At 39.2% G+C, this 20,096-nt stretch overlaps 1 protein-coding gene across 1 annotated transcript in view; it reads left to right on the forward strand.

Annotated features, from left to right (window-relative positions):
• Positions 1–11,597, forward strand: part of thsd7aa (thrombospondin, type I, domain containing 7Aa) — a 190,169-nt gene extending 178,572 nt beyond the window's left edge. The window contains exons 26-28 of the mRNA XM_074686508.1: positions 4,968–5,181; positions 5,935–6,022; positions 8,550–11,597. Of these exons, the coding sequence (XP_074542609.1) occupies positions 4,968–5,181; positions 5,935–6,022; positions 8,550–8,637 (390 nt within the window). The 3' untranslated portion in view covers positions 8,638–11,597. The remainder of the gene's footprint in view (positions 1–4,967; positions 5,182–5,934; positions 6,023–8,549) is intronic.
• Positions 11,598–20,096: the final 8,499 nt, after the last annotated feature.

Here is a 20,096-nt window from a genome sequence, read left to right on the forward strand (position 1 = left end):
GATGACAGAGGCTTACAACAGTGAGTCAATAACACTGCTTTGATAATGTAATGTCTTCATATTGGCTTTTTTATTGCTAAACCTAAAATAATGCGCCGCTGTGGTGTAACTAAACACCACGAGGCATTGTACATCAGAGCATGTGAGATGAAAGTGTTTGTTTTATCATGTGCTTGTATGATTCAGAGATGTGTTTGCTTGAAGCAAGTCGGAGATGTCTGGAGGATGAGGGAGTTTGCGCTGTATATTTATGAGCGCTACAACAGCACCCTAAAGAGACTGACACCGTATATAAAATGAAAAACAGGCCGCAGTGCTGCTCATCTTCTCCTTTGTTTGGCTCTAAATAGATGTAGATGATCATTCCCTCATTTCTCACTTGGGCTGCTGATGGACGGGCGCAGCTTCTGTTTGCACGGCGGGGATTTCTGAGAACGATTATCCTCCAGAGATTGTCGGGGAGCTGGGGACCCCCTGCAGGGTGATGAATAGAGTCAGGGATGAGAAAGAGGAGAGATGTGGAGGAGGGGTTGCTTCTCTTGACATGCATACACATACACATACATGTACACACACACACACACACACACACACACACACACACACACACACACACACACACACACACACACACACACACACACACACACACACACACACACACACACACACACACACACACACACAAAGTGCAAACAAAACATCAGAATGCAGCTCCAGCACTGAGTTGTTTTTTAAAATGAGTCTGTAAATCATAGCTTTTAAAAAATGATTTGTGATTTGATAAGAGGCTGAATGTGTTTCATTTTGATATTAATTCAAACAGAGTGTACACTGTTTTCTTTATTGTCTTCCACCAGATCTGGGGCTCAAAACAGATCAATCCCCAAGGCTAAAAGTGTTGTACCAGAGATTTTTTTAAGTTATTTACAGGTTAGAAAGTCTACTGCAGATAACTTTACATTTACAGTCACTGAGCTTTTTCCTAGAGTCCAGTTTGACAGCTTCATCTTTCAGGACCAGATGATTTGTGTTGTTGTTTCAGAGTCTACATGAAAGTTTAGAGGCTATAGATTACGTTAGCCCAGCAAGGGCTCTGGCTTTTGTTTTGGTACATTCATTGTCTGAATGATCACGTACCAGTTGCATCTGAAAGATTACAGTGTGTGTGGAGAGCAAAAGGAGGTGGAACACAGTCCCCCATAATGACATCCTGCTGCCAGTACAGCAGCAGGATGAGTACTACAGCAGTACTCAGAGGATGATTCATTTCTCTGATTTTTACACAAGAACGTAAACTAAATGTATTCTGTGTCATGAAAGGCAATCAGGGTTTAGATTTCCTGATTTGACCTGGAGTGCATCAGAAATGATGGATCTATCTGCATTCAAGAGACAAAAGAAGTTTCCTCTGAACAGGCCTGACAAAGCTTGGCTCAAACTTTTTTTGTAGCTCTACAGCATATTATTAATTCAGCAAGCTCAAGACCTGTTAATTACAAGAAAATAACCCCCCAAAAAAATCCTTTTTTCAGGTTTGTATGGCTGAAATAAGCCAGTGTGGAACGTATTATTTACAAAGAAACTGAGACTCACCACAAACTTATGAATAAAGCTACCCTGGAAGATATGAACTAAGAAATTATTTTTACTGTCAGGAATATCTCAAAGGTATAGCTTCACTTTTTTCCTGGGTACACAATTACTCCCCAAATGGTTGACTGGACAGCAAACAATGCAGTGTAAGGGAAAATAAATCTTAATGGACAGCTTTTGACCAGCTAACTGCTGGTTACACTGGAGTTCTTTACAGGCTATCCCCTTTTGACCTGACAGTCTGTACTTCCTAAGGCGGATTTAAGTGTTAAAGCATTGTTTGCCAACAAACACCAGATAATCACGCTTGCTTTGGTGGCGTTTGCTCTTTTACTGTACCAAATTATTCAGATTTCAAGAAACATTGGTTTGTCAATCAACTTCATCAAAAAAATAAACCTAATAAACAAGTTTTAAAGTCACCAAATGTCAAGCAGATCCCAAACTAGGAGCAGAAAGGAGTCCTGATTACACCCGTTAAACACTAAAAGCAAAACTGTGGTTTATTTTACCATGCAATCTAGCTAATAACCAGTCAAACCTGTACATAGGTCAATGGTTTTCCTGAGGTCTGTCTCTTTCTCCCTTAGTCCTAACCATGATTTGTTTGTGTTTGGATCACCTGAAACAAACATCTCAAAGAAAGATATAAGCTTTATTGAATGGTATTGTGATGGAAATTAAGAGGAGCACATTCAGAAATAACAAACATAAAACTGAGCAGCATAAGAGAATAAAAAACAACACGACACAGAAATGATCAAATTTAACCTCCGACAAGGATAAGAGGATTTAGGCGATTTAATAAATGTAATCTGTAAAAGTCATACCCCCCCCCCAAAAAAAAAAAAAAACAACAAAAAAAAAAAAAACCACACAGGTATTATCCAGAGAAGTCTATCTGGTGACGGCATGTCTTTGTGATGAAGATTGAAAGGTTCTTGGGATAAATTTCCATCAGAGGAAGAGGAGATCTTATTTCTGGTGACTGACTGAAAATTAGGAACCAGCAGCTCCTGATGCTTATGGTGAGCAAAGCTGCTGTGGACTAACCTTGAAAAATATAATTGTCCACAAGAATTTCATATGTAAGGAAGATAAAATCTGTAGAACACCTTTCTCTTAGAAACATTTAGTTTGTGTTTAACAATACAATTTCTCTTGATGTCTCGTGCTTTTGGTTCTGTTTGAAGGTTTCACAGAGTACCCCCTTTTAACGTCTGTCTCCCACATGCTGAAGTTTTTGGTTCTGTTTTACCATACTGAGGTGCCTGTGTTTTTGGTACCCTTTACAGCCCTCCTTTAGGGCTCTTTTAATCATAATAGCAACAATAACAAAACATGTTTATAAAGCACTTTTGAGAACAGGGTCACAATGTGTTTTACGAAAAAAAAAAATAAAATAAAAAAAAAAGGTAACAGAACAGTAAAAGAAAAAAATGAGGATTGCAAAATTAAAACCAAAAAATAACAGAAGAGAATCAAACAATATAATGCTGCAAACCAGCACCAGCAGATAAAAGAAGTATAGCTTCAGAACAACAACAAAAAACAAAAGAATTAAACAATTGAAATGAAAGGACAACAGATTCATAATACTGCCTGAGAAGGAATGAAATCAGAATTTCAAGGATTAAATCATGCACAAAAAAACATCTCCTGCAAAATCCTATTGCTCAAAATTTGTTTTGAAAAATGATTTAGGAGAGGATAAAGAGTTTGCCAAGTAATGAATACAATGTTTAAGTGCTGGAAACTGCAGCTTGCTAAGTGTCCGCTTGAGGCTGGCTACAAAAACTGCATAAAAACTAATTAAAATAAGCTAATCCTTAAAGAAGAAATAAACATGTTCACCGCCTCATTCAAATAATGATTCAGTCTTAACAGCTGATTTCTCTATCTGCACACACTGTAAGGGGGAATTCTTTAACAAATCGGCAGTTTTGAAGATGTTAAGATCATGAAATTGACTGAAAGTCTGCTTTTGCCTCACGCTGTCTCAACAGAAGCTAGGTTGAGTTTAGCATTTCCAGTATGGCCCCCAGTGAAGGCAATAGGTTTCAAAACACTGTATCAAGGACACTACATATTACACAGTCTATGTTTTGAGTGTTGACTTGATGCTGACTTTCTGTGTCTGAGAAGTCAAACCCTGAACTCCTGGGTGAAATTCTTGAGCCTGGACCCATCTAATAACCTCAGTGGTCAAATTGAGCAAAAATTACAGCTTTTCTTCAACACAGCTTGACTCCTCAGGGGCTGGACAGCTGCAGCAGTCCATTCAAACTCCAGTGTTTTAGATGGATTTGGATGTAGGAGCCAGTTGAGAGCCTGATGCATCACACGTAGAAAACCTCTGACCTGGGTAGTTATTTATATATATATAATTTCATCATACATGGTTTTATTAAATAAGTACAGCCTGTGAGTTTAAAGAAGCAACTCTAAGGCATTTGGTTGTTGGTGTTGTATTTTCTGTAACACAGAATCATAAACTCAGCCCAGAAAACATTGTATCCCAAAAAGTGATTTCATCTCCACATCAGACTCAAGAAAAGGGAAGGATTATGAAAAGTGGAAAAAAAACCTGTAAAAAATGGTTGAAACAAGGGTCAAAGTGCCACAGCTGGTTTACAAGAGACTTACAGTCAAAATAAAGTAGAATAGCTTTCAAGGAATTGGAGCCAGATTAACAGATGTTAATCTGTAACAGAATCCGGGGCTGAATTTGGGAAGGGTCAAAAAGTTACTGCTTAATCTCTTCTTCCGCTTTGCAGTTTCTCTTCATCTGCAACAAGACTTTACTGAGCCTGTGTGGTCTGACTCTCTTTCTTCCTGTACCATTCCAGGCAGAGTCAGAGTTTGCTCTAGTTTTTTTTGTGTTTAGTTATAGTTACAGTTAGATGTCTGTGCTGGTTGGATGTGTCAGCCTCCATGGTTCTTCTTTTGACACCTTATTCAAAAAACAGACTCTCATACAGCCCTCTGTGGGATGCACAAAGTAGAGCTCTGCGTCTAGTTTTTAGAGAGTTCACAGCCAAAATATTCTCTCTTGTTTTCAATTCATACACAGATGTCAATATCACTTTAGATGATTGATCCCATCATCATCAACCCTGCCTGGCTAATGCAGAGACAATTCTGTAGGTGTTTGAAGCTAGCTAACACACATTATGTTAACATGTTCATAAAGGCATGAGCATTAAACTTGTAAAACATAATTTCTGCGCAGAGGACATAATGGCTTTATTGTTAGGCTTTGTACCTACATGGGACCTTACTGAGCTTCTTCTGTGTGCTGGTTCATGGAGTCTAAGTCAGGAGTTGATTAGTATGAGTCACTGTATTAAATCTCCTTCTTTTCGTATCAGGCAGGTGTATGTGGCTGTGAGGAGGGCTACACTGAGGTGATGACATCTGATGGCCTTCTGGACCAGTGCACAGTCATCCCCGTGCTGGAGATCCCCACAGCAGGAGACAACAAGGCCGACGTCAAGACCATCCGAGCCTTCAACCCCATCCAGCCTGAAGCCAGCTCACCAGGCAGGGCCGGGCGCACCTGGTTCCTACAGCCCTTTGGACCAGGTAAATCACCTCTACACAGACTGATCATGATAACGAAAGGGAATGTAGAAAAAGAGGAAGGAAGAAGGAATATTACAAAGAGATGGTAAAAATAAAGTAAATTGACACAAAAAGAAGGCAAGGACAGTAACAATGGGTAAAGGGAAAAAGAAGACAAAAAGAGTACAGAAAGAAAGAATAAAGCAATGCAAGAAAACTGAGAAAAGGGAAAGAAAGAAAGAAAGAAAGAAAGAAAGAAAGAAAGAAATAAAGAAAGAAAGAAAGAAATTAAATACAGCAAGAACAAAAGAAAGAAATTAAATACAGCAAGAACAAAAGAAAGTAGAAAAGGGAAAAAGAAAAATGATTATTTAAATTGAAAAAAGTAAGACGAATAAAGCATATGCTATTATGATAAAAAAAGGAAGAAAAAAATAAAAAGGAAAGAAATAGAGTAAACGACAGGTGACAGCAGGGAACATGAAAGAAAACAAATCAACAAAAAAAAAAAGCATTACAGGAAAAATGTTGTCTTCTGTTCTTGTGTAAGAAAGCTTTTAGTTTCTCCTTTTTTAACTTTTGTGTTGTCACACAGTTTACAGCTGTTTCCACAATACTGTAAATAAAAATAGTCTTACTTCACAGTGATATTGTTTTCGGTACAGCTCTGCTGCCCCCTTCAGTGTACAAGAGGTAAATTATTTCATCCTGTGAAACTTAGTCCCTGCTGTGTGTTAACTGCAAGCTTGTCTTCATGTGTGTTTCTCTGCGCAGACGGGAAGCTGAAGACCTGGGTGTACGGAGTTGCAGCAGGAGCGTTCGTTCTGCTCGTCTTTATAATCTCCATGACGTACTTAGCATGGTAAAGTAGCAGCATGAGCAGATGTGTGTCCTGATCACTGTGTTTCCTGTCCATGTGTTTCTGTTTTTTATGTTGTCTCTCACCTGCTGCAGTGAGGTAATCAAGGTATCACATTAAAATGTGACCAACTGCTGAAACAAATCACGATGGAGGATGAACACAGTCAACTAGTTCCTCATTTGAGCTGTGAATAAGGACTTCACACAACTTCAAGGGTTCTTTAAGCATTAACAGGGTTCATAATTTAGCATATTTTGAGCTTTAATAACTAATTAGAGGAGAAGTTTTGTTAATTCCCTTTATAGCAGTTACACCAATTAAAGACTTAGGTTAATAATTATTTGAACGATCCGTTGTTGTAAAGCCCTCTTCCAAAGCTACCTGACTCCTTTGATAAACCAGTAATTCTCACTCTGAGAGCGTTGAAGCTGCTTGTCATCATATGCGTCAGTCCCTTTGTGAAGTTTTTGCTGCGTTTTTAAGTGTTTCACAGGTTTTGTGTTTGATCAAACCCACCGTTTCAAAGATGAACATGATAAAGAAACTCAAACTAACTTATTTTGGCAGGGATAGATCAGCAGCTCTCAAATTTGTAAGGTACAGGGGCTGTTTTTGAAGTTAAGGAGGCTGAATAATGTGAGAGCTGGTCTGGTTAAAAAAAAAAATAAGAAAGAAAGATCTTACCTCAGCAAAAAGCAACCCTTTTCTTTAGGGATTATTACTGTGAAGTTCTGCACAGCGTTTACAAAAATCTAAACAAGTGTTTACGTCTTATTTTTGATTAAAATTCTATCAGGCATGATTTTAGCCACATTCACCTGAAAAGTCCAGAAAAAAAGGTATTAATTCAAGATATTCATAGACAAAAAATGATGCCTGAATTGTCTATGTCTTTGTCTCAACTTAACACAAGAAACAAAGCCATTTCTTTTTTCTTACCCCATTGGTAGTTTATTTATTTATTTATTTATTTTACTTAGCTCATTTAGGTATCATTTTGTCTTTTAAAATCTTGAAATATGACACTTTCTGTAAAACATAGCTCTTATTAAGTCTCATAAGACTTTTTAAAAAATTAAAATTAACTCAACGCTTGCTTAGATTTTTTTTCCTTTTTTTTGCTGTGTGAAACACTTTAAATAAAAGATCTGGGCCTTAAATTGGCAAAAAAATACTTTCAGTAGATTTACTTTGATTACCCCCAACAGTTTCATTGCAGCCATTAGAGTTGTAAAATTTATATATTTTCCCAGTGCTGTCAGCTTAAGAATTCTGTGGAACTATGTCCCAAACATCCTCTACCTGTAACTTATCAAGGATCAGGACTCTTTTTCATGACATGAGTCATCCTTCTGATATTGAACCCTTAGTGTCACCTCCATTACATCACTGTTTATGTTTGCTCATTTCCTCAGTTTGTTTCATTTGTTATTGCTTCCCCTCATCGTTTGTCAGTTCATTTTGTTGTTTTTCTGTCTCTACCTCCACCCTCACCCCCCCTCCTCTCAGTTATTGTGGTTGTTGCCATTGCTGCAAGTCAAGCCCCAGTCCCCCTCCAGATGGGGTTTACTGGATGGACCCAAACAGTTACACTGTGCCTTACATCTGCCCCGCCTGCCAGAGACTAGAGCAGGAAAAGTTTCAGGAGCACAGCGATCTCCACCACCATCCCCACCACCACCAACAGCAACAACAGCAGCAACAGCAGCAATATGTAGCTCTGCTCCAGCAGTCTCCATCATCCCAACCACAGCCACAGCAGGAGTCACTGCCAGCTGCTCCACCTCACTTTGAAACTCTCATCACATAGTCAGGGCCTCAGCTCACCCTCTGTTACTCTGTGTGCCTCACGTTCACTGTGCCCAAACACATCCAGTGCCTGTGCACGCTGATCAGGAGATCACTTCCTGGAGGTGAGAGGTCCAAACGCACCATGGTAATAGAGTGTCAGAGCACATACTGTAGACTACAGGGAGTTTACATCCATGATCTTACTGTGTCTACAGGTCCATGAAGGAGAATTAAGATTTAATAGTTTGATTATAACACTGAAAGTGCATCTACAGTGCTCCCTTTTCTGCAGCTGCAAGTGTAAATACAACCAATTCCAAAAGATGAGAATCAAATCGAAAAGAAAGAAAACATAAACAAAAGTTGTTTCATATATATTACCTGCTGGTTATATGAACACATAGCAAGCATACTGAGTTAAGATGCTGACAGTGAGGGTCCCACCTTTAGTTGTTTTCACTGCTAAAAAAAAATCAGGTTACAAAAGGCTTCAAAGCTGCAAGGACATATTCTTTCCTTTGCTGCCATCCTGTGTCCATCTGTGCACATTTCATGTTGTTCATATAGTGTCTCCTTTTTCTGTTCACATGAGTTTGAGTTTGTGAAATTATCAAAATTATTATTCATACCTCTGTCAAACATATCTTAAAAAACAACCTGTGCTAAACTTTTCAAACTGCGTGTTAAAGTTTCAGACCAGATTTTTTAACTCTTTCCCTGTTTTCTTTCCCCTCAGCAAAAAGCCAAAGAGGCCGCAGCGACGGCAAATGAACAACAGACTGAAGCCACTGACCCTGGCCTACGACGGAGACGCCGACATGTAGGAGTCTTCCCGCTGACCACGACAACCTAAAGACACTCGTCCTCCTGCAGGACACGCTGGGTTTCCATGGAATCCCATTGATGTCAGGGCTGCCGCTGGGCATCGTTCAACCTCCAGGTGGACTCACTGAAAGAAGATTCTGCCAGAAAGAGAAACCTCAAAAATCAACACATTGAATCCATGTCCATTAGCAGCCTTGACGTTCCTGTCCTTGTTTTTTAATTTATATTTTGATACTTTTTTTTCACAAGAGCCTTCATGAATTCTTCGTCTTCTTCTGGAAGTCTGCCTTTGCTTCTCCGCCATCTTAAACTGCCGGTAACATCCAAACCACGGACGCTGGAGAGGGTCCCCTGGAACAAAGATTTTGCTCTGAAAGCACAAATCTTCATTAATGTTTTTGTCAATTTTTCTACGCTAAATGGGATCATCTCTTTAAAACTGTTATCGTTCTCTGACCCATGAAGTACATTTCAATTCTTTGTGATCTGGTGGTCTGGGCTCATCTTGCAGGAAGCCCATAGAAGAAAATTGGGATGACCCTCAGAGACACCGTCACTTCTGCCTGCCTCTCCCTTTCTCTGTTTTCAGGCATAATTTTGCACTATATTAGTGCAGCATGATACTATGTACTAATGTCTAGCTTTGCCATAGGAAACTGCCTCTCTCAATACAAGATGGTGTACAGTCTTGTGCTAGAAATGTAAAAAAGTAGACTTTTTTTGCAAAGGAACTCACCAATGTTTGTTAATATTTTTCTCTTATTACCTCTTCAGTGTGAAACGATGGGACGCAATGTAAAAAGGATTTTTTTCTGTCTTCTTAACTTTACCTTTCTAGTATGTACAGCTACAAGTCCCAAACTCTGCCTGAATTTATTTATTATCTAACGTTTTTTTTTTGACTGTGGCTTAAGATCATGATCTTTTACTTTTGTAAATTATTGATATGCATTTCTATCATTGACAAACTGCAGGAGATAATTTGAAAAGCCCTGAATGCTATGAAACCCTGTAGCTGTGGTACAGGAAAAGAATTGACAAGAACAAAAAATGAAGACAAAGTTTGAGTTTGAAAGTTGGTCAAAAAGTAGATGAGACATGAGCTAAGTAGCTCATATGAAAGAAAACAGACTCCTTTCTTACTCCATTTGAAGGATTAATATCTAAAACTTTCTTTCATGCAATCTTGATACCTTTTTGTCACCCCTCGGTATGCCTAAAAACTTTGTTATTCCTTGAATGACGAGCAAAAGTACTCAAAACTACCAAGATGTATGGAACATACCATCACACAAGTCTTAAATCTGTACATTAGGATTGAGATTTTAGTCACATAGGACTGTTTTCTGTTTGTGGACTGAATACTGTTGACCAATCAGGTTTCAGCAGGCTATAGCATCTGCAGGAAAACCAGTTTATATGAAGAGCAAAAGCAGGAGGAACACATTCTTTTGGAGGGAATTGGTGGAAATCTGATAAAATCACATTTAAATCCACAGGTGGATACATTTAATTGCCAAAAGTATCAGGACATCTGCATTCACATGAACATGAACTTTAATGACATCCCATTCTTAATCTGTAGTGTTTCATATTAAGTTGGCCCACCACTTGCCTCTTCCAGTTATGACAACTTCAGCTCTCCTAGGAAGGCTTTCCACAAGGTTAAGGAGAGAGTTTATCAGAAGTTTTGACCATTCTGACTAGAAGCGCATTTGTGAGGTCAGGCACTGGTGTAGGAGCAGAAGGTCTGGGTCACGGTCTCAACTCTTATTCGCCATGGAAACCCCAATCTATGAAGCTCTCTATGCACTGTTGTTGAGCTAATCTGAAAGTCACACAAAGTTTTTGGTCTGTAGATATTGACTGGAGAAAGTTGGCAACTACTGCGCCCTGTGCCCATGTGCTGACCCTGCCCTGTGATTTTACCTTCATGACTAAGTTGTTGTTGTTTCCAGTGGCTCCCACTTTGTTTTAATACACTGACTTGGCTTTGGAGTATTTAGTCGAGGGGAACTTTCACAAATAGACATATTGCAAAGGTGGCAACCTATCACAGCATCACACTTGAATTTTTTGAGCTCTTGAGCGCCCATTCTATCACAAATTTAGTTGTAGTCTGCATGCCGAGCTGCTCGATTGTATACACCTGTGGCCAGGGAAGTGATTGAAACACCTGAATCCAAAGATTTGGAAGGGTGTTCTGTTAATTTTGGCAATATGGTGTTCCTCTTGGTATGAAAAAATGTAATACACCAATATATGTATACATTTCAGTCCATCATGAAGCAAACAATCCTCCTCCTGTTTCACAGCTAAGGGTTTAAACCATCCTTCAGGTCTTTATCACCCATAGCAGTGTTTAATGACATCATCTGCGTGAACTCTAACCCCATATATCCAGAGAGACCTCATCAGTGAAGGCTTTGTTGTGGTCTCTCCGTCTTAAAGAGCTTTCAGCCATCAGACCTCTGTTTCACTCTGGGTAACTGTCAGCGTCCCAAACTGTGTGAAGTGATTTTATCAGAAGTTTTTGTTCTGATTCAGATCAGGAAAGATATTGTATTGAAATGTTTGGACACCATGTGATGCTGTTTTGTTGAAGCGAACAGTGCAGTCACCCTAAGTGAACAGTGTTTTATTTATGAGACATCATATCATCGCCGGAAGACGGCGGTTTAATATTCTGTGGAGTTTGTTGCTAGTAAGTTAACGGAATGTTTATTTTATATTTCTTGGATTATGAGTTGTAAATAAAGTGCTAAATATTTCTTTTTTTATTTATTGTTCATGTACCATAATGTGTTTCCTTTTTTACCGCACAACCTGTTGTGCAAAAAGAATAAAAATGAATAAAAATGTGGAGGTGTGAATGTGGGTGTGTTCAAAGCGATGTTGATTACGTTGTGAAAAACAAAGTCGCTGATGAATTCTGTCCTTTTCCTACTGTTTGTTTATATGTATTTGACTAATTGCTGATAATAAACAAGGAAATATTTCAACTGTTGTACTGTTCTTACTCATGTCCTCACTGTTAACGAAGGAAAAAAAAAAATTTAGGATCTTTTTTTTTTATTTGTCTTTTGATTTTGTTTTTACGTCAAAAGCTATTAATAAATATTGCAAGATTTTAAGTCATAATATTCATTTTTTATTCCCCAAATTTCCACTGTATATCCTTTACTTTTTGTATGGTTCAAGAGAAAAGAAATTATTCGTGTTTAATATTTAAAATCATTGAATTTGGAGGGTAAAATCACACCAGTGTTCAGCAGAATCACCACCAGAGGTCAGTATAAGACAGTTTAAGGTGTACGCTTGCCCTGTTTGAGCCCTTCGGGTCTGGTGCTTCTTTGTTGATTCAACTTTTAAAATCTAACAGTGAAAGTTTGCCTCAATTTATCACAGTTATAATCGAACTGACTCTCTGAGGATGGGTTAACATACTCGGTTCTCAGATTTAGTTGAAGAAGAAAACTGAAAGATTAAAAAAATTAAAGTTCTCCAACAGACAAAGATGAACTTTGAGCTAAACAGTTCCAGATTGGCTCAAATAAACCTCTACCATAAAGCAAGAGAACATAAACACACTTGAGTTTTCTTTTTCCAACTCAGAGGCTTAAGATAAATATTTTCCTTATTCTGTGATGGTGGACGTGTTTTTCTTCACTGATGGACCCTGAAGGGACTAATCCTGCATAATGCAGCCATGGAGATATTTAGTTAGCTCTAATTATTCTGTTCCTCCACTGGTTAAGTTGCTTTCCTCTGCTTGCTGCAGTAATGTAATTGCCTTTATCATCAGAGTGCCTGATTATGATCGGATGTTGGGAAGTAAAACAGAGACAGGCTGCATGGTTTTGGTCCCCTCATTTAATCAGCACTTCATGTAATCATGTCTCCGTCTTCAATTAAATCCCCTCTGCCAAGAAAAGGAAGTCCTGCAGGCCGCACTAATCAATTAAGTGATGTTGTGAAACCCACTTCAAACCGATGACTTTGCGGCGACCTCAGAGACATCAAGATCTGGTAAGAAAAAAAATGAGATTAAAGAGGTCACACAGTAAAGATCATCTACGCAGCATTCTTTGTTTCTGAGTTCTTTCCCCCGAGAACAAAGATAAAGATGTCTCCTTTAACTGATGATCTCCTGCTGATAAAGTAAAGCACTGCCTCAATCAGGGGAAGTGGCGGTTTGTCTTTAAAAAGGCCCAGCGAAAAAAGTGGCAAATAGGGAAGTCTGCAAGAGGGGAAACAGAGAAAACCCTCTGGTTACACTTACAGTCATCTATGTATTCTACCTTTAAACATGCTGTGCATATTTGATAACAAAGTGTCATTTCTTTTGCTGCTGGTGTCAAGACATCCAGTCCTGCACATTAACCTCAATAACCTCTCAGCTCCTCACAGTTATCATCCACACTATCTGACTGGATAAACATGTTGAAAGTCTTGTATAAGTGTAATTTCTATGGCAGCTCTCATTGGTTTCTAAAGAGGTATTATGGAAGCCAGAAATGCGGTAGTTGTTGCTCAAGGTTGATCTATTATAGTGACTATATGGAAAGAAAAAAAACTCAAAACTAAGCAGCTGTTTATGTCTTGTTTTTCAGTGAAAATGCCATGTGAGACTCAATCCATGCCATATTCAAATGACAGGCATAGCCAAATGTCAAATTTTAAGATGACATAAGCAAAAAATAAGACCTGAACTTGTTTGAATGACTCAAAAAATGCTACTTGTCTTGCAACAACAATGTCTTTAATCAAGAAATCTACTTGGTCAACTTTTCTTACCCTTCTGTCTCTGGTTTATTTTTGACCTATAAAAGTAATTCAGCCCTGGTGTTACTCTTGTGACAGCTTGAAACTATCCATTTATGGGACTCATCCAATACATGTGAGTGTGGCTTATATTAAGATCAATAAGACATTTTGTGCTAAAAATATGACATCAACATTTGCTTATGTTTGAGATAAAATCCTTGAAGTGCACCTGCTGCTATGATTCACCTCTACCTTTGTCTGCTCCCTGCTTCCTCCATCGTCCCCTTCCTCTTGGTGAATGCGTAAAATGAAAAAATAAACTTACAACAAAGACATTTTTAACATTGGCATTATAAGCTTTTAAACTAACCACAAGTGGATGCTCAAGCAGTTTTCAGCACCTCAATATGTGCTTGATTTTTGAAATTAAAATATTTATACCTGGTAGTTATAATCAAATAAGATTAATCTAATCCAGGTTTTTGTCTGGATCAAACCTCCTGCCTGTGTTGTTCAAAATTAGATTGATATTTGGACTTTGATTTAACGTCTGATAAAAGTCATACTGGTTCCATAATCCCGAGTAGAAAAACGCGTTGATTTCCTAATCTTTTCATCCAGATTCAACCTTTTTAAAAACTGTGTACTGAAAGTGCTGCGAAGATTTTGTCATGCATATCTGTGTTACTGTGTAATACACCAAAAGTAAATAACTCAATATCTTGAAAAATTGGAAATAAACAAATAAAAGAATAATTGTGATGTTCAGTTTAGTCTTGAAGATTCTCTGCAATTGGGAACAATTCACACCCAAACGCCGAATTCTGTATGTAACACACAGAGAGAAAATCTAGACTTGGAGCAGGTGAAAGTTAATTCAATCACTATTTCTAATCATCTAAGGTGTCATTGTGGTCCCACTGTCAAAAGATGGTGACAATTAAAGTGGCTGTGACATTGTTCCCATTTTGGTCCAAGCTACATGTCTTTAATATCAAACGCTGTCTTTGTAGCTTCTTATTTTTTTTTAAATGTATTTAATCATTACTGTCCACTGCATTCAGTCTTTGTTTGTCATAGAAGTTAGATATTGTCATATAACAATTCCAGTTAATTAGATCTGGGTACTAATCTGGGTTTATGTCAGAAGTAAAGGATACCTTCAAGAGTTAATGAGAAGAAACATACCTGAATAACATTAACCATGTCTTATTACGAAATAATACACAATTACAAGATACGATACAAAAAGAAAGAATATGAAATAAACATTAAGCTATTGTTACCACCGTAACACTTTTAAGAATATCAGTTTAAAAATGTTTAGACAACCAAGCATAAACATGAAGGTACATTGCCATATGATACATTATAACACCAAATGATAAGATTAATATGACCCAAATAGTTACAGTGTTAGATGATGGGTTGGGATGTGAGGCCTTGAAATGCTTTACAATGGGATGGAGAGTGATGTGATTGGAGTATGTTGAGGTAAAATAGGAAGGGATACCAGCTGAGAAACAATACGATACGATACATTTTAACGGAATAGGTTTAGGAAAGATAAGGTGCAATATGACAAGATGTGATGGATGGAATGCAACACGGTATGATGAGTTATGATGGGGTAAGACTTGACTCAATATAATACAATACAGAGGGATATGACATCAGTCTTACTGATTCTATTTGTCCAGATCCCATACATCTCAGTGTTGTGATGGGATGATGAAGTTAGATATGGTGTCGTGGGGATTGTGATGTGACGCAATGCAATTTGGTGTGATGGAAAATATAATGCATTGCAACATATATCGAAACAATGTTAGAGTCTTCTTTATCTTCATTGGTCAACTTGTCTCATTCAACATATAAGGCTCACAAGTCTGGATCCTGAGCATAGAGCACACACATAGAAGTGCAGTATAGGTCTCTCTGAGCCACAGCTCCATTTATGTGAAATCATCAGTGAACTCTCTCTGAGGACACTTTTTTATTTCCAGTCAACACAGTGAGTCTTATTTTAAAGAGCCCACTGCTCACACTAACACACACAAACACATCACAAAGATTGATGTCTCAAAATATTGTACAGCGATGTCAACTTTTTCCAAATCTTCGCCACAAACTTGCCGAGCACAATGTTATCATGACCAAAGAAACCAATAAAAGACCTGAGCTGTAGTGAACCTGCTCCACCTTTTCACTCTTTCCTTCCTTTTCTTTATTTGAGAAATATTTCTTTGCAGACTCCCTGATGTTTGTTCACAGCATAAAAAAAGATTTACTCAACTAAAGTTGTGAAAGTTTTGCTGAAAGAGAAGTTTGAAATCTGCGTCCGTCTTTCACTTGAACACTTGTACTCACACCCTTCAATAAGCCAAATGGAAACACGAGTTTCCGTCTCCTCCACGCTGAAGCCGGCAGTCATTCTAATTGTGATGAGGAAGCGATTGATGTGCAGCAGCTGCATCCTGTGACCGACACTCTGCTCAGCCATTTGTCTCTGTCAGTCCCCCCCCCTCATTTCGGCACGCCCACCCTCCTCTTCCTCCTGAAAAGCCCTGGCAGCCTGGACCGTGACTGCAGCTCTCTGGGCCTTTTGTGGCCACACATGGCGTGAAGCGCGCCCTCAGCCCTTCTGGTCAAGCCCAGTTTGACTTGTTTCCTTGCCGCGGATGTGGAGTGACACTTGAGATGGCAGCTGGTTGGGCAGCGGCCACACAAACCTGCTGCCACCAACGCCTGAGGGCCCACGGAAACATCTGCCCTCACAATCGCTGATGGAGCCGAGCCAGCTCAACATATTCATGCAACCGGACGCCAGCGTCACTCAGCTGGGCAATCATCCTCTTCCTCTCTTCTGTTTTTATCTCTTGCTCCCCCTCTTGCAGCCCCATGGTAATCTATTAGGAAGAAGCTACCCTGCAATTTCCTCCCCCAGCACTGAATGGCCACCAAAAGGTGTGCTTTGAAAATTAGCAACTTGACCTCCTGATTAGCCGCCGTGAATGAGAGACGATCAGGGCTGGGAGGGGAAGGAGAGCAGGTGTTTGATTGAGAAGTAAGAAATGTAGCCTCTCTCCTCTTCCTGTGATGGTCGGCCGGCCCGGCTGTGTTCACATCACTCTCCTGAATGGTTTTCATTCTGTGACACTGACACAACTCAGCGGCTCACTTTTGACTCTCTGTGCTTCACTGATGCTCTACAGCGCCCTTGAAATGCAATGAGACTCATACTTCCCAGCTGAATGTCTGTGCTTGCACAATCCAAAGCATCAGTCAAAGCACTGAAAAGCTCCTCTGTGTTTTATTCAGGCTTGTATTTTATACAACGTGACATTATAAGTGAAGTCATCCTCAGATGGAAGAAGGTTTCTCTTCTCTTTAACAGATTTGTTTGACTCAAAAAATGATTAATGGACTATTGACAGATATCTCCCAAGCAACTTGGTAACTTTAGTGTCACTGAATGAGACCAAACACCATTCAACAAGCTCACCAGCTCTTAAAATAAAATACCTCAATCCAGGAGGAGGAGGACATCCAGAGAATGTTCAGCTTTTCAGAAATCAAAATAACTGAGCCCTAACTTTGTCCTTTGTTTATTACCCACAAGTAGTGAAGAAACTGACAAGGAAACAGACTGAAGACAATTTACGATGACGTGCTAAATGAGTGATACTTATAAAGGTTAAATGACAAAAGGTTTCATTTGATATCTGACAATATCAGCCAAAAAAAAGACGAACTGATTGTCCAAAGAGAGCGGCAAAACAAATCCTCACTGGACTTTAAAGATACTTTGAGGAGGATCTGTTTTAATTGCACTCCCTCGCCACCTCGTGGCCTGGAGTCTCCGCACACTGTTGTAAATTACATTTAGCAAGGCATGTGTTTGTTTTGGAATTAAATGGAGACTGGATTGAAACAAAAAGTCTTTGTTCAGGACAACTTTTTACTGGACATAACGCGCTGAGGTAAGGTAATTATCAGAACAGTTACATGGCGCTACAGTTTGAAACATCAGATGCTGTAGCAGCTGGCTATATATTGTGACATCAGCAGCCCGGTGCTCCAATGTATCTGTAGGCTCATGTGACGACAAGACACTGTCAGTTTGTAAGTAGTTTAGTAGCTGTTTATATTTGTTCCGGCTGGCAGTCTGGTGCTATAAGACATGTCTGTAATGTGTAACGTTAGCTATGTCCTGCCAGTCAGCTACCAAGCAGAGCTAACGTAGCCTCACTCTTTATTTAATTGATAGACTCTCAAGTTTGAACAGACCACTGCAGAATAACTGCTGCATGTGGGTTGGAATGAACATTATCACAAACAGCTTAGCCCCTGTGTTATAGAGTGATACAGCCCGAGCTAAGGCTAATTAGCTCTTAGCTTGGGCTGTATCACTCCCCCGTTTAGCTTTCTTCTGCTCTTCTGTTCTTTTTCTGTCAGTCAGTTAGGCTCCAGTGTCCACCATCTCTACAAAATTAGTCGTAGATATTGTTTTGGCAGAGAAATACACAGATTTCTGTGTTTTATCTCTTCTCACTACTAAACTTTGTCAGCCAATGCGCTGTTGTCATAGAGACCTAGACCAAAAAATCATAGACAAACTATGTAATTGGTACTTTGGACCCCCTTGGATCCCCACTTTGGGAACAACTGGGCTAAACGGCATGGGGGATATTTCCATTTCAGCTCCTGTCCTGCAATCTAGACAACAGCAGCAGAGCTGGTGAAAGCATCTCTAAGGGAGCGGTCACTCTGGCCATCCAAACTGTGCCCAGGTATGCTTCAACCCTACAGTCCAGTTCATACACTTGCTTGCCTTTGGAGAGCTGTGCTTAGGCACAGTACACTTCTAGAGACTAAGCTCAAGGACAAGACGCAACAAGGACATGACATGAAGCATAACTGCTGTGACTGCTCCTCCAATCATCAAAAGAGCTGTGATGAAACAAAAACAACTTAAAATAAGCCAAAAAGTAACTTAAGTTGTAGCCATGTTCTTCTCTGTGTTCATCATTATGATGACTCAGATGAGACCGCGCTTCTTGTAAACAGAGACTTGTCATGATGACCTACGCATGGGGGTCTGGTTCATTTTGGAGTAGTGTGACAGCTGGTTTTACTGGCCAGTAGGGGGAAGATGCAGCAGGGGGCCCATTGTGCTTGAGTATGACAGATTGTGGATGGCCAGTGTGACCAAGCCCTAAGCTACTGATTTCTGCAAAGTCACTTCAACCAGGAAAGGTAGAGATAACAGCAGCAATGTTCAAAGCTGAGATTGAGGAAAGAAATGTTACAGAAAAATTCCTGCAGAAGCCCTGTTCACCTTCAAAAGAAATGTTCAGTTTTATGTGAATCAATAAGCAGGATTACGTCTTTATTTGACCCTAGGTTGAAATGTTCAGTTTGATGTTCATTCAACTCACAAGGAGGCTGATAAGAATCTTTTGTTATGGAAGTTTGAGAGAGTTGAATCAGGGGGACTTTTTTCCATCCACACAAAGAAATAGTTTTCCATTTAACGTAAAGTGAGCAGGTGGTTATTCCAAAGAGAGTCTCTTCAGGGTGACACTGCTCACACTATCAAGATAAAGGCAGACAGAGCGCTGAGTTATATATTTTCTGATTACAACATGATGACTGCGAATAATTTTAAAACTCTGATTTTGGCGTCTTAAAACATATAACCTGAAATCTCCATCCTGAATTAAAGCAATACATTTTTCAGAAGTCCAACGCAGCTCTGGTGACACAGGCCTGTTTCCAGATCTTTCTAATTACACCCACACCCTTGATTAGTCTGGCGCCTTGCTAACAGCTGTTTCCTCTGGTTGGAAATTAACCAACACACCACATTAACACACTACACAGAATGAAATGACTAATTTCCAGAAGCTTGAAACGTTGCATTGACGAAATCAGGGTATAATCGTACTATATATAAAACATGCTCTGATATACCCAAAGGTTTGACAGCCTTTGATGACAAAACTTTGACTTTCTTCAGTTTAGTATTTTTAACTAAAACTGTTTAGAAATTCACAGACAAGCTGAAGCAGCTACACATCAGGGTTTGATAGGTTATTAATGAGTTGAAGGTCCAATCTGGAATACATTTTAGATTTTCAAATGAAAATGTACAAGTTCAAAAACTTTAAACCATTTTTCTGCTGCATTCTGAGTTTAGTAAATGCAGTTCAGCTTGGTTTGGTGATCAGAGCATTGCTGGTTCAAGCCCAGGTGCGGACCAAGATTGGGAATTGGGCTAGTAGCTGGGGAGGTATTGGCTTACATTCCTGAGCACTGTCAGGTGCCCTTTAGCAAGGCACCAAAAACCCTCAACTGCTCAGGTCTGCACCATCAGTCTGATCTCTCTAATTGTTGCATGTAATTGTTGCATGTTTATGCGCAAAAAGTGTTCTTTGTGCATGTGTGTGTATATATAGCATGTTTCAGAGTGTAAAAACAGAATTTCTCCCAAGGGGATTAATAAAGTATATTCACTTCTTCTTTGACATCAGAAAAAGTGACTAGGTGAGTCATTTTTATGTAACAGGACTTTTCTGGTCCAAATGTGGAAATGATCATTGTCAACAGCAGACATCAGTTGTTTGCTTGTATAAGTCTCTTTAAATAGCTGTATTGAGAATGCACAACTAAGATGGACAAGCAAAGC

Source organism: Halichoeres trimaculatus, unplaced genomic scaffold, assembly GCF_033239565.1.
Source record: "Halichoeres trimaculatus isolate MK-OKI-2021-1 unplaced genomic scaffold, fHalTri1.1 fHalTri1_scaffold_14, whole genome shotgun sequence".
Taxonomy (NCBI): Eukaryota; Metazoa; Chordata; class Actinopteri; order Labriformes; family Labridae; genus Halichoeres; species Halichoeres trimaculatus.